Here is a 15,959-nt window from a genome sequence, read left to right as displayed (position 1 = left end):
GGAATGAAAACAACCATAGACAATATGTAAAGAAATGAGTGGGCTATGTTCCAATAATACTTTAATTATGGAAAGTGAAATTTAAATTTCATGTAATTTTCACGTCATGATTATTCTTACTTTGACATTTTTTTTCAACCACATAAAAATGTAAAAACCATTCTTAGCTGGCAGACCTATAAAAACAGGCAGCATGTTGGAGTGGCCTACTGTCGTACTTTGCTGACCCTGCCTTGGAATGAACTACAGTTTAATGGTTATCTGTCTCAAGAATGTTTGTCTTTTGAAAGATGAACTGGAGTGGGAAGAGTCAAAGAGTAAATTTTTGACCTCTTCCTCAAAGAATAAATTTCTGTTGGTAGAATTTTAAATAATTTTGCAAATAGAAGGAAACTATAATTTTGGGTAATCAGTCAGACCTTCCTGAACTCCTAAAATCACACTCCATTAGTGGGCCATTATCCACAGGTAAGGTTGTGAGTGTTAAAAGTAGCTTTCATTACTGGCTAAAACTGCCCAGGTGCGTCTGTTAACAAGCTCACATCTTATTTATTCCTTCCTTCATAGACTTTGGAATTTAGGATCAGTTACTTCCTGGGATGATTTTGAAAGCCAGACAGTTGGGGATATTTTGAAATGAATCACTATTCTTTATTTATAATCCTGAAGAGTAAAGTATTTTAAATTTCAAATAATGATTTCCCTAAAATTTGTGACCTTAGTTGGGTAAACAGTTATTTGGAGGAACATTTTAAAGGTCCTTTAAAAATCATTAGAAATTATTATGGTCCTATTGGTGTTATTTTTATAGCTATTACTATTTATAGTGCTTTAAGTAGACAATAGAGCTTTCCAACTCTTTTTCTTTACTCACATCTCTCTTAAACAGCCAAAGCTACTATTTAAAATGCCACCTTCGGAAGATGCTAGTCAGACTGCAATGAGAAATCAGAATGAAGCTCAATTTGAAGAAAAAGCAGTTAAGTACTTCATAGGTAAAATATTTAGAATATTTGGAGCTGAATAGTCAAAATACATCTGCTTTATTTCAGGACATACAGGGTAAGTCAGCCTTCAGGTATGCTTCCCAGAAGTTCAACTGAAAACTAAGTTGTTGGGTTTTTTCACTCAGTTTTTGTAGATACTAAGAATAGTGCACCATTGATTATCAGAGTACATATAATTTAAGGCTAGTTTTAAATCCTTTAATCACCTTTCCCTTTCTACCTGTACTTGTGTATTACAAAATGGAGGTTAGTATAGTTCTAAGCTGAGTCAAACTGAGTCAGGAAGCAAGAAAAGCCTGAGTTATGTCAGCCGAATACATTATTTTAAAACTATCTATGCCTTGATTATTCATTCTGAGCTGCATCCTCTCTCTTTGTATAGAATGGTGAGAGATAACTGTACGCAGTAGCCCGCAGAAGGAATATGGGGATGAGGGTGAAAAGGAGAGTATCTAATATAATATTCCTTATGTTTTAATTCCTGAAAAGAATTGAGTAAATGACTTTCCATGTAAATTAGGATGTGGATTATTGGAATTACAATTTAATTCCCAAGGTGGACTGTTTGCTTTTGCCATTTAATGACTCAGCCATGTGACATGCACAGTAGTCAACAATCAAGTGTTGCAATTCAAATATTCAAGAGCAAGGAGCTTGGGACAAAGGGTTCTGTGATTACATGGGTTTCCTTGTGAACATGCTTCACTTGGAAACCCAAGAGATGTGCACACTTGAGGGAAACAAAGGAGATGTTAGCCTCAGGGAGTCTCATTAGATCAGCTATGTTTGGTGGCAGTCAGATACACACCCTGAAAAAAAAAAAAGCACACCCAGTTGTTTTCCACAAGTTATGCATGACACAGACCTACTCATAAATTATGCCATAATCACCACTGCACTATGATTTGCATAAGAGTTCAGAGCATATTCAGCTGATGTATGACAGGCCTCACAACTGGAGACACGTACTTTATTTCATAAGGTGTAAATCCTTGAAAAAAAATGTGGTGTGTTGGTTTCTGGATTGTTAGCTTTTTCCCCTGCTACTCAACTCCTGTTCCTGCATCTCTTTTGGGGACAATCTTTGAAATTACATTGGTTACCATTTGCATTACCCCTAACCACGATCATAGCCTTTATATTATCTGCAAATAACTTTTAGGTGTTCTCCAGTCTAGATGTCATTCACTGAACTTTTGTTACCTGTTACTAGCAGTTTCACTGTGGAACTGAGGAGTACCAACAGAAAGATAATTCTGGCTTTTGCCCTTCATTTGGGTTGCAGTCTTATCCTGTAGGCGCAGACCTATGCACCGTATCACATTGTGCATTAAAGAAGAAACTTACAATGATTCTTCATTTTAAAGGGGGGCAGGGGGAAGAAATCTCATTGCCTTGCTTTGTATTCTAAAATATAAAGGGTAAATCTGAGATTTTTTTTTTTTTTTTTTTTTTTGGTGTTAGTTCTGTACTGTTGACTAGAAATGCTTACAGGGATTTTAAGCAAAACCCTTACCTAGCCTTTCTGGCTGCATTTTCCAGTGTGAAATCTGTTGAAACAAACCAACAGAGCCCCATTTCCATGCTTTCTCTTCATTTTCCTCCTTCACCCCACTTGTATTCCCTGCTCCGCCAACCCATGTACACATCCCACTTCAGTGTAAGTGCAACCTCAGCCTTTCCTGAATAGTACTGAATGCAAGTGCAGTAGTCAACAACGGCCTCATAACAATACCGCAAACCAAACCGCTAGCCTGAGAATACAGCAGAAGAAAGCTACAGAAGCAAAACTGGCTGCCTCAGGTCCCTATCTGGCAACGGTAGTGGACGAGATAACAGGTCAGAAATGTGGAGCACACACTTCGGCTTTGTTCTTAAATTTTGTCTTTGTTTCTGCTTCTGATTTTCCAGTCCCCAAGTGAAAGGTAGATAACAAGGATCATTACTAGGCTAGGAAATAATACATACCTTTAAACTGGCTTTTCTTGATAAGTCAAATGTTGGGTTTTCTTATTGACGACTTTTTAGGTAAAATCCTGATGCCTTGTTGTGGTTTTCTTTTCAGCATTTCTGTTTTGTTATTTTGAACCCTGAGGTAGATTATTTGAAAAAGGCACATAAGCAGCTAGTGAAATGAGTTAACAAAGATTGACCGGAAATATCTAATGATGGCTAAATTGAACACCAGATGATGGGAAACCACTGCATGCTGCCCTAATGTCATTCAGTCTAAAGTTTTTTAAAATATAGAGTAACTTTGACTTTTAATAGATAAGATGCAATTTTATGTACAGATCTTTGACTTCTATGTGTATTCAAAGCCAACTTATGCTATATTTTAAAACTTTGGTGTTGCAACATTGAGGTTGTTTATGATTTTTATCTATTTTGTTTTAATTTTTTAGAATGACTATGAAACACTGATCTTTTTTTGAGGTGGTTAATAAAAGCCTTTTCCTTTTCTTTCACTTTAATATCTTGAAGTGTGGAAAATAATACATTTGAAATTATTTCTAACTCTTTGAATTATTTAAAAAAATGATTGACAATTTGTTAAATGTGATGGGTTGTCATGTGGAAAAATGCATGTCATTTTATAACCTTCATGTACGAAACAGCAGGTAAAGTGTGAGTGTTGATTAAACCAAGATAACATTGACAGGAAAAATGCCCTGCAGTGGCCTCTCTGGGTGAAGCTCAGTGGATTTTTCTTCCAGAAAACAGGCTTTGTGCATTTAGAACAGTGACGAGAGGGAGTCCTCACTGTGGGTTTTCTTTTTGTAAATTATATGTTCATCATGGCCCTTCAGTACAGAGAAGTTTCCAGAATTAGTCTATGCTTGTAATGTTTCTTAGACTTGGAAGCAATAGAGACTTTCATTATATTTTTACGCCAGTATTGTTCTTTTCTTGTACGCTAATGGATGTATTTAAAGCACTTTTGGAAAATGCTGCATTATTGTGATAAAGTCACTAGACCTGTACAGCTCTACTTATCAGGGGGAGAGAACTCTGAGTATTCAGACCTGTGAGTCTCTATTTCATCTCTTAGATGGGATGGATGAATCAATGTGGCTAGTTGATTGGCTCAGCTGAGTCAAATAAACTGTTAATGACCAAGGATTCAGATACCAACTCTCCACGTAGCCTTCATTTCCTAACAGCCTACAAATATGTTCCCATCTCCAGTGATACTAATGAATTTGCTTTGGTTTATTCATAAACTCTAATGTACGCCCCACTGTGACCAGGTAGCAAAGGAATATATACAGCTCAAGACAGGTTACTAACCTAATGATAAAAAGTTAAAATACATCTTTTTTTTATAGTGCATGTGCTATTGTCCTTCCCAAAAATATAACTCACCTTACTCCATCTGTCAAGCCCAGAATAAATTAAAATGTGATTTCTAGCATTATTGTTTTCATTTAGAAATGGTATGTAGTTTTCACACTGATAATAACAGCTAGTACTCTTCATTGTAACTCAAGGACTATGCAGTGACTATATATGTATAATCCTTAAGAGTAAACATTAAAATAGTTGCTGCCGTTTTAGGTTTTTCTTAGACTTTCCCCATCTTAAATAGCACTAAAAAATAGTGGGCAAGGGACTCTCCAATCACAAAAAAACTGGTAACGATAAAACATATTTTTTCCCTAAGAGCTTTTTTCTTCAAAACATTTGAAGGAAATTTCTCCTCCAATTTTTAACCTTCCACTCCCCATTGTTCCTTTCCTTGTTATCCAGAAATATTTCATACAGGAGAAATAAATAGATTTGGTCTAATAAAATAGTTTATTTGGCATAATAAAATAATTTATTTAAAATAAATTATTTGGTCTACTAAAATAATTCTTACATCTTATTTCAAGTGTTTTTATTTGGAGTAAAAGCACTTGGAGGCCCATGAGTGGGTTTCAGAGAGTCTGCAATTCCCCTAAAAATATATACAAAATTCTGTGTGTTGTGTATAGTGTACATTTTCCTGGGGAAAGGATTCTCAAAGTCCATGACTACAAAAATAAGAACCACTGATTTATTAAAACCACCTGAAATGTCATGATTTTACTGACAGTATCTTCATTACTTCATTACTTCTGTCTTCCCCCTCTACTCCTCTCACCTACTCTCCCCCCTTTCAATATCCTAGCAATTCTTTTCTTTTGGGGATCTAACCTTAGGAGTGTGTATGTGGTAGGAGAGGAGGGAGAGTGCTGAACCTGCAGGCCAAGCTTGAAGATAAAATCTGTTGAAATGAAAATTGAAGATTAAACAGCAACAACAAAACACTACAGTTGCAGTTATAGTAAGAGTGGGAGAGGATAGGGAGAATATATTTTGGTATAATTATATATTCATTCCAAGACATATACTGGCATGTGTTTTCATAGACTGTATCAGTGCCACAATATTGGCTTAAGTTATTGGATATTTTAATGATAAGAACATGAGCAGAAGTATGCAAATATTTTGTTTGAGAATAGAGATTTGCAGTAGCCTAATTCTTTTATATACAGAATTATAATAACTAATCTTTTCTGCCAAAAAAGAAGTCAACTTCAACCATTTAAATTTCGCAATACATTTCTTAAATTGATACAGCCACTATGGAGAACAGTATGGAGGTTCCTTAAAAAACTAAAAATAGAACTACCATATGACCCAGCAATCCCACTACTGGGCATATAACCTGAGAAAACCATAATTCAAAAAGAGTCACATACCACAGTGTTCATTGCCTCACTATTTACAATAGCCAGGACATGGAAGCAACCTAAGTGTCCATCGACGGATGAATGGATAAAGATGTGGCACATATATACAATAGAATATTACTCAGCCATAAAAAGAGTTATTTGTAGTGAAGTGGATGGACCTAGAGTCTGTCATACAGAGTGAAGTAACTCAGAAAGAGAAAAACAAATACCGTATGCTAACACATATATATAGAATCTAAAAAAACAAAAAAAAGAAGGTTCTGAAGAATGTAGGGGCAGGACAGGAATAAAGACGCAGACATAGAGAATGGACTAGAGGACATGGGGAGGGGGAAGGGTAAGCTGGGACGAAGTGAGAGAGTGGCATGGACATATATACACTACCAAACGTAAAATAGATAGCTAGTGGGAAGCAGCCGCATAGCACAGGGAGATCAGCTGGGTGCTTTGTGACCACCTAGAGGGTGGGATAGGGAGGGTGGGAGGGAGATGCAAGAGGGAGGGATATGGGGATATATGTATACAGATAGCTGATTCACTTTGTTATACAGCAGAAACTAACACACCATTGTAAAGCAATTATACTCCAATAAAGATGTTAAAAAAAGCAAGTTAATAAGTTCATAAAGATTAGGAGTAGTTTGTTTTTATTTATGGCCTACAATTAAGGCCAACAAAACTGCAGTTTAGACAGAGCTCACTAATTGGCAACAATGACGGGTATCCTATTAGCTGTTGTTGATTGGCAAACTGAATTATTTAAATTCAGACTAATGAATTGAATTTCTTGTTTCCCTAATTTTCTCATTTTCTTAACATATATATTTTTCATTGAAAGCTATCTCAGTACCATTTTGGAATGGAGTAGATTATAGACAGACATAAGTAAATTGTATTGAAATAGATTATTGATCTTTATATTTTAACGAAATTGAGATTTTTTGACCATTTGCGTTTTAGCCTTATAGACTAGGGTTATGTTTCAGTCAGCTGGGACTGCTATAACAAATTATTGTAGCCTGGGTGGCTTAAACAGCAAACATTTATTTCTCACGGTTCTGGAGGCTGGCAAGTCCAAGGTCGAGGTGCTGGCAGATTCGGTTCTTGGTAAGGGACCTCTTCCTGGCTTGTAGATGGCCATCTTCTCCTTATTCCCTTACCTGGCAGAGAGCAGAAAGAGAGGCAAGCATTCTTGTGTCTCTTCTTATAAGGGCACTAATCCCATGAAGGCTCGATCCTCATGACCTGGTTACCTCCCAAAGGCCACATCTCCTAATGCCATCACATTAGGGATTGGGGTTTTAATGCATGAATTCTGAGTACACAAACATGTAATCCATGACAGTGCGTATTTTAAAATCCTGTAACAAATATTTAAGTAAAATGAAGACAGTAATACATAAATTATATCAGTTTATCTTTACCAAACAGTGAGCTATGAATTAAAATGGAATTTAATTCAGTTGTACTATTTTGGCATCATATGATATCACGGATTTCAAACCAGCTGTATGTGTGCTTTTAAAATATGCTAATTCTAAATAATATGAGCCCCATAGGTACATGGTGTGGGGAAAACTTAAGGCCCAAATAGTGGCTGTAAATATTTTCAGCCTTCCAAGATGGTTCATATAAATGCGATACTTCCCAAAGACTGTCTAATGAGGTTCTGTTCAGTCTGCAAGTGATGATAACACTTTGCTGAATGATTTTGTCCCAGATGCACTGTGAATAAGATGCCTGGTAAGAACAGATCAAAGCCCCGTTGAGGCATTATATGCATTTATTACGAGCTACTCAAATGTGACAGTACACAAGTCACCAATAAAATAGCAGTTATTTTATGAAAATTATGGGGGTAAGGGTGAGGTTCTCTCAAGTATGCCAACAAAATGTAATTAAACAGATTATATTGTTAAAAGCAATCTGCTTTGGGCTGATTTTGCATAATATATTCATTTAGCTTGTGCCCACATAGCCAAATATTTAAAGAGGCAGAAATGTTCAACCCAGTTTCGCAGTCTGAGGGTTGAAGGCTGGGTTGCAGAAGTCCTCAAAGGCAAGGCCTCTGTGTGCTAGGTGAAGCTGGGAGAATGCAGGGGAGAGCCAAGTTTATGCTCCTAAGTGTCATGGGTCTCTGTCAGTCTCTGTACGGTCACAGAGATCTGAGCTGAATGGCCCTCTGCACCATTTTCCTTCCTTTCCCTCTTAGCGCAAACAATTTAATTTTTAAAAATCCAGATTTTATATATCTCCTCCAACTACTTAAAATGAAAGAATAGAAAGAAAAGTGGCCTTGACCCTCGTAAAAAGGATGGCTTTGCACTTCCTTGAATTTTCAATCTCCTCTCTCTCAAGTCAGCTTTTTTTTTTTTTTTTTTTTTTTGGTAAAAACTTTTAGTATGTAGCTGTTAGCTCTGGGAAGAGTTGAGAACACAACTGTTGGATTGAGAATGAAACCATTCTTAATCATTTAGCTTTTAAAGTGATATTATCACTGACTCTTTTTAAAAACAGTATTTCTATGAAACCTTCTAAGATATTGTAGGTAATGAAGACCTTTCTGGGTTCAGGATTGGCTGCATGTGACATATCTTTCTCATTTACTTTTCCTGACTTGTTTCAATTAACAGTGTACTTATTAATTTTAATTGGTGAAGTCATTCTTATGTCTGAACTTTACTTCCTGTGAGAGCATACTTTGTGCTGTATACCTAATTGAGAGCTGGTATATGTGCTAAATTCCTTTTTTAAATCACTACTATTGTCTAGTGGTTCATATATTCAGATCTAATAGTTATATTTCACTAAATAGATGAATAATTTTACCAATGCAAAAGTGATAAAATCTATTCCACTTCGTAACTATGTTTGAATTTATGGTATTTACTATTAAATTAAACCTTGTAGTCCTCCTAACACTAGTTGAGATGAGAAAAGTGATTCTTTTATGACTATTTTTCTATTGGAGAGATTATCCTGAGTAGGAGTTTTCATTTTTTACATTTTTTAAATGTTATTGTTCATAGAGGATAAATAGAAAATCTAAAAATTAAGTAAACTTGAAATGATTTTTTATAGCTTTGTTTTAATAATTATGTATTATGCTTTATTTGCAGGACCGTGTACATGCGTTAGAAATGGTAAGTTGGGGCATTTTCTTTGTCCTTCTATCAGGATTACTGCTGTGTCCTGATGTGGATTTCAGAGCACTCCCCAAAGGAAGCAGTTCTGGAAAGCGTTTCTAAAACTATATCTAAGATTCAAAGGAGAAAGTAAGCTAAACTATACCAGAAAGATATGTAGATACAAACTTTTAAAATGAAAAAAAAAAAAAAGAATTAAGAAAAAAATTGTGTGTGTTTAAGTGGTCACTGCTCTCTCAAGACAGGTGATGCACTAATTTATGGAAGACATAATTAGCTTAAATGTAATTATGCTTATTTGTTTCTGTATTTCCCAATCACTAAAAGGACTAGTTGATAAGAAACTGAGATTAGGTTGCTATTTATACTTTGAAGGGCAGTCAACATTTTTTTTTTTTTTACAATATCCAAATAATGATAAAAGCTGGTTAGCCTTTTTTTCAATAATCTTACTTGCAGGAATCTGATGTTAGGAAATCATTTTTTTAAGTGCAAATATATAAAGATTACGTGCTTGCAATATTTATTGGAAAATGATATACATTTTTATAGAAAAAAAGGGGAGATGACTTATTGTTCGGCAATAAAGTAATGGTTAGATAAAGTGTGAAATTTCCACCCAGCATGACACAAAGATTTTGGAAAAGGTTTATTATATAATGTTAAATGGAAACAAATTCAAGATATAAAATTACGTGTACTTTAATGATAACATATGATGATAGGTGTATAAAAAAAGAAGCAAGCAAATCTTATAACAGCGACTTGTTAGACAAGAATTAGGGCTGTGATATCATTCCTTTCTCTGTTCCTCAAGTTTTAAAAAACATGGTTAGATTACTTTATAAATAAACATTTTTATAATAAAAACCACATGAATTGAAAGAATGGTAAAATAAATTATGGTACCACCTAACGATGAAATATTATTCAGCCATTAAAAGTCATATTTTCAAAAAGAAAATATTGACATGCTATTATATACAGGGGGAGATATTTAAAGCTATATGGAGAGTATGATACAAATATTGAATATGCATATTTTGTGTTTAAAACTTTTGAAAACACACAAAATATTGAGTGACTTGGGTCTAGTGGTGATTTTTTTTTAATGTTTTTAATGAGCAGGTGAAAAATAAGAAACTTTTAAACAATAAGGCTAATTAAGAATAAAATATTTATATTTTGAGTGTGAGGAAAGGAAAGATGCTAATTGAGAGTATTTTAGTCCTGTGTAAGCAAGTGATTTTGATCGACAGTGTGCAGACCCTAGCTGGGAAATAATCTATTCCTTAGATTTAACCAGGCCATTGGGAAAGTACACTGACTTTCTTGGTTTCAGCATGATGACATCGTAAGTGAATAAAATGTTTAGTGTTCCTCCACATATATTTTACTTATCCTTAGAAAGTGTCTTGCCAACAGTATTTGGCTTGTAAATTAAATGCTCTTTTTAAAAGTATGAACCAAAACAGAAATGTTGAGTTTGAGGACCTGGGTTCAGTACACAAAATGCCACTTCAACATTTAGTAAATCGCTTGTTTCTTGATTCCTTCGTCTGTAAAAGTGAATATAATTAAACATATTTTATCACACTGTTGTGAGAATTAAGAAAGAAAATATATGTGAAAATATTTAGGACCAGACAAGTGTTAGGTTATCGTTATCATTACGTGATTGCTTATTTTTTCTTATTTAATCATTTTGATTATACTAGTATGTCATGTGAAGCTGAAAATTATCAATAACAACAAGAAGCCTATAACTTTTATTAGTATTTGTTGGTCTTTTTTATTTACATAATCTCTTTACTAACATAGTACTATGGTATAAAATCTTAAATGCCTTATTCTAAGGGTTCCGCTAAGAATAAAGGTAAAAAATAAAAAATCATCATGAGAAAAATAAAACTGGTTAAATGAACTAGGTTTTTTACAGTGGCAGTTTTCTCAAGATGGTTTTAATTTGAAATAATTATCATAAGTAAAACCTCGGTAATAATGAATGAAAATGCTCAGTAATAATGTTAATGCTCAAATGTTATGAAATCCTTTGACTTCATATGGCATTATAAAGAGTGGATTTAATATACTTGGTAGACTGTTCAGCTGGTAAAGTATTTTATAGTTCATAAAATCAAATATGCTGGAAGCAGTCTCAAGACCATTTATTAGTCTCTCACAACTTAGCACTTAAACCATAGAAAAATGTTGGTGGTCTCTCATTTGGTTTAGGTAGTATTAGGGTATGTAAGGCTTTGAATGTAGGATACGTGTCCTGGTGATACAGATCTGCAAAATTTGAAATTTCATTATTCCATTAGGAGTATTTACAATAGATTAATTTTAAAGGTTTAGTAGTTATAATACCTGAAAATAAGAAGGTCTTTTTTGTCATAACGAGCAACTTGATTTGGCTTGTCACCAATTATCTATATGCTCAGGTCGCAGTTGTGTCTGTTTCCCTTTTCTTTCTCAATACTTCCCTCTCCTTCTTCACTAGCAGGTAAGCTTCTTGGAATAGAAATTACATTTTATTTACAAATGCACCCCCAGGGCCTGCAAAACATTTCTAACATATAGTTGACAATCAATAAACATTTGTAAAATCAAAGAATGAATGTTGAACTGAATGTATATAATCCTCACATAGACTATTCTTAGGAATATAGGTATACACAGTACTGACAGTTGAGGGAAAAAAGTACCCAGAAGCATGTCAATTTATTCTTTTTTCCCTAGCCTTTCTGATCAGTGTTACACTTTATTTGGTGTTTCACAGAAGCTTCCATTATCTTCATTAAAGTTTAGTGTGAATTCTCCTAGGAAGGAACCACCTTCAGCCAAAACATAGTAGGTTGATTCCCCAAATAAAGCTAAGTGATTACCTGAAAAAAATCTTGGTTGGAAGGATCCTTTTTAGGATCCTTTTTAGATTCCACATATAAGTGATAACAGAGTATTTGTCTGTGGAATCTAAAAAGTAAAACAAAGGTATAAAACAAAACAGAAGAGAAACAGACTCACAGATACAGAGAACAAACTAGTGGTTACCAGCTTGCAAGCATCCTTCCTACATATACTGGGGACTCAGAGTGGATATTTATTGGGCACTAAGGTACTAGGTAGACAGTGAAGAGGAGAAAAGGAAAAGGAATTGTGATCAGTTCTCTCAAGGAGCTTGCACTTTAATTGAGGAGAGAAGTTGCTTACATATAAATGAATTAATGATGTAAGATAAATATGCACTGTCTACAACATGTGAATGAAACAGTGCATTTTGTAGAAGGCATTACAAAGAAACAATAATTGTAAAATAAATTAACATCATTGCAGTCTAGGTTCGTCATGGAAAAGCATGGCTTTTGTAGTTTGAGGACATGATGGAGGAGATTAGTTTCCTCTCTGAAATGGGAAGAATCAGTAGTGTCAGGTAGAAAGAGCCAGAGAAGACATTCTATATTGGGGATGTAATAAAAGTTTAAAGGCAATAATGAAAAAAGAGTTAGCTAGGGCTTCCCTGGTGGCGCAGTGGTTGAGAGTCCACCTGCTGATGCAGGGGACACGGGTTCGTGCCCCGGTCCAGGAAGATCCCACATGCCGCGGAGCGGCTGGGCCCATGAGCCATGGCCGCTGAGCCTGCGCGTCTGGAGCTTGTGCTCTGCAACTGGAGAGGCCACAACAGTGAGAGGCCCGCATACTGCAAAAAAAAAAAAAAAAAAGAAAAAAGAAAAAAGAGTTAGCTAAAAGGATATTTTAAAAAAAAAAATTTTAAGGCAAAATCATGAAATCATGACTCTCATACAAATATAAAATGAACTCATGACAAATGAGTTTAACGCATTAATTAATCAGAGAATGAGCAAGATGTTACAACTCACTTAAAGGAACATTCAAAGAGCAATAGAGTACTGAAGTGAATTTAGAATAGAGGCAAAACTGGCTTCTTCCATAGTGGAGGAAGGAAATCAATTGAACCTCCCCAGACAAAATTTATTTCATGTCTATGTACAAGAATCATTTGCATAGCGATCAGTCATCTATAACTCACAGAGTTATAAATAGCTCCAAGACAGTGACTGATACAGAGATCCTGTAGAATCAAAAAACCCAGAAGCGTCCGCGAGGCAAAAACTAGTTTTTCACTGAAAATACCCAGTAAGTTTTTGTTCCATTTCAAAGGCTTTCACATCTTTTTTTTTTTTTTTTTTTTTAATAGCCTCATTGTCTGTAAAACTTTGAGAGAGTAATAGACACTTCGGGGTTTTGAAATACAAACCAAGGAGTTTAGATTTTATCTTTTATATCAGGGATACAAGTGGGTTTCTTCCTGAGTGCCAGTTCCTACTGGTCAGTACTGGCTATTGAAACATTCTTTTGGGAAGGATTCTGGGCTGCTCTTTTGGAGAGCACTGCTGTGATTGCTTTGCATTCTCTGTTGTGTCCATTACGAGGTTGGGAGGTGAAAGGCGGTAGCATGGCTATTTAGCCAATAAGTAGTCATTAATGGTTTTCAATCAGGGGTTGTGGCGTGGTGAATGTGGTGTGCAGGAGTACAGCTGGAGTGGTGGTGTGCAACCACCACTACACTGGAGTGGAGTGGTGAGAGCCTGCAAGCAGGAAGAGGGAAAGCGCATGCGGAGGTAATACAACTTTAGGACTGTGCTAGGAAAATTAGGAATTGGGACAGTTTGGTGCCAGAAAGGCAGGGTTAGAGTGATTACCCTTGTTTATAGAAAGGCACTAGTGAACTTAGTAAGTGGGAGGTCAAGGGAGAAGAGGAGATATAGGCAGTACAATAAGAAGTCAGGGTCATTTTAGGAAATGAAAGGGAAGGGAAGGCTGTTCAGCTTGGAGATACAAATTCTGTTTGTCATATCGCACTTCAGACCTGTCTTTATTTTCATTTCCATAAATGCCATGATAATTTAGATTCTCAATACCTTTGTATTAGTTAGAGTTAGCATGACCTCAGTTAAGAGAAATCCAAAAAGAATTATGGGTTAAGTCAGATAGAAATTAGTTTCACTCTCGTTTAACAATCCAAATATATGGTGTCCATGGCAGGTATGGTGTCAGAAACCCAGGCTTCTTTTGTTGTTTTGCTCTACCATCTTCAATATACTGCTTCTGCCTCCTGATCTATGATGCCTGTTCCACTCCAGCCCTTAGATTAATATTGTAAATAGACAAAAGAAAGAAAGGGAGAGCATGTATGTAACTTGCCTTTAGTGAAAACTAGAATTTGCACATATCATTTCTGTTCATTTCCGTGGACCGGAATTTAGTGACATGATTATAACTAGCTTTAAGATTCAAAAAGAACGAAATAAGCTATAGACTTTTGGAAATTTCAAAGTAAACTTCTAAACAACTCACAGGTCAATAAATAAAAGAAAGGACATGCCCAACTCATTAGGAATTGGCATAACCTTTGAGACAAAACCAGACGGAATGTATAAATAAGGGAAATTAAGGAACTTCTCACATATTAACATGGATACAAAAATATTATACACAAATATTAGCAAAATAAATCCTGGAAGGTATAAAAAGGAAAATTACTCATGAACACTGACAAATTACCAATTCATCAATTAATTGAATTTATTCCAGGAATTGAGTTGGTTTAAAATTAAAAACTCAGTCAGTGTAATTCACCATAGTGACAGATTGAGGAGAAATAAATTTAATAAGGTCATCCCAATAGATGAATAAGAAGATTTATTCCTATTATATCATTATCATCCTCATAAACCTTTTAGAAAACTAAGAATAGAAGAGAACTTCCTTAATCTGATAAAGGTCATGTGAAAAAAAATCTCTGGCAAACCTCACCTTAGCATTTTGAAAGTCCCTCTTTAAGACCAGGAATAAGCAAAGGATGCCCCATTCTACAGTTTCTGTTAGACACTGTGTTGGTGGTATTAACCAGAGCAGTAAAACTATCATTATTTGAAAGTAATATTATTGTTTGTATAAAAAGCTCTAGGAATTCATAGTTAAATTATGAAAAATAGTTTAACAAGTTTGATAGAAACCAGTATTTGAAAGTCCCTTTTCCTTCTAACTCCAGCAACAATCGCTGAGAAAATGTTATTAAAGTCACTATATCAATACAAAAGTAACAAAGAATACAAAGTATACAGGAAAATATCTGACAAAAACATTCAAGCCTTTGGGCTTCCCTGGTGGCGCAGTGGTTGAGAGTCCGCCTGCCGATGCAGGGGACACAGGTTCGTGCCCCGGTCCAGGAGGATCCCACATGCCGCGGAGCAGCTGGGCCCGTGAGCCATGGCTGCTGAGCCTGCGCGTCCGGAGCCTGTGCTCCGCAACGGGAGAGGCCACAACAGTGAGAGGCCCATGTACCGCAAAAAAAAAAAAAAAATTCAAGCCTTTATAGAGAAGACACTCTGGAATAGTCAAGATACTTCTGAAGAAGAGGAAGTGGGGAGAGTTTTCCTAACATACATATAACCTTATTAAAGCTATTGAAATTAAGATAGTGTAGTCTTGACACAGGAATATATAAATAGGTTCATGTAATCAAATAGAGAATCCAGAAACAAATATGTGTACATAGAAACTTGATGTCTGACATACCTGGCATCACATATCAGAGGAGTAAGGATGGACTTTTTAATAGATGGTATGAAAAAAATGAAATTGAACCCCTATCTCAGATGCAAAAGTGGGTGAAAGCCTAAATGTGAATGATGAAACCATAAGGCTTTAAAACGAAGTATAGTTTAGTATCATCATGACCTTGGGACTTTGGAGGATTTCTAGGGGTGAGGGGAGGGGCACTGAAAACATAGGTCATAAAGGAAATGACTGATTTGACCACATCAAAATTAAGAACTTCCATAAATCAAAAGACAACATAAAAAGAATGAAAAGAAAAGCCACACTTGGAACACATTTGTAGCAGAAGATATAACTGACTAGCAGTTTGTATCCAAATCAGTTCGTATCCAAATCTTGTTGCCAACAAAGCAATTAGAAAAAGATAAACAATGCAGATTAAAAAAAAAGAAAAAAGAAAAAGGATAAAAGGCATAAGCAGGCATTTCAGTTGAAGAAGA

General features: G+C 35.3%; 1 protein-coding gene across 5 annotated transcripts in view; it reads left to right on the top strand.

Annotated features, from left to right (window-relative positions):
* CEP128 (centrosomal protein 128) overlaps positions 1 to 15,959 on the top strand; it is a 438,638-nt gene that overhangs the window by 373,313 nt on the left and 49,366 nt on the right. For all 5 annotated transcript variants that reach the window (XM_027120216.1, XM_027120215.1, XM_027120217.1 and 2 more), the window contains one exon: positions 8,848 to 8,871. In XM_027120216.1, coding sequence (XP_026976017.1) covers positions 8,848 to 8,871 — 24 coding nt within the window. The remainder of the gene's footprint in view (positions 1 to 8,847; positions 8,872 to 15,959) is intronic.

This window comes from Aethalodelphis obliquidens, unplaced genomic scaffold, assembly GCF_003676395.1.
Source record: "Aethalodelphis obliquidens isolate GAN/ISIS:26980383/991018 unplaced genomic scaffold, ASM367639v1 scaffold21, whole genome shotgun sequence".
Lineage (NCBI taxonomy): Eukaryota > Metazoa > Chordata > Mammalia > Artiodactyla > Delphinidae > Aethalodelphis > Aethalodelphis obliquidens.
The sequence above is the reverse complement of the archived record's forward strand: the minus strand, read 5'-3'. Positions and strand labels throughout refer to the sequence as shown.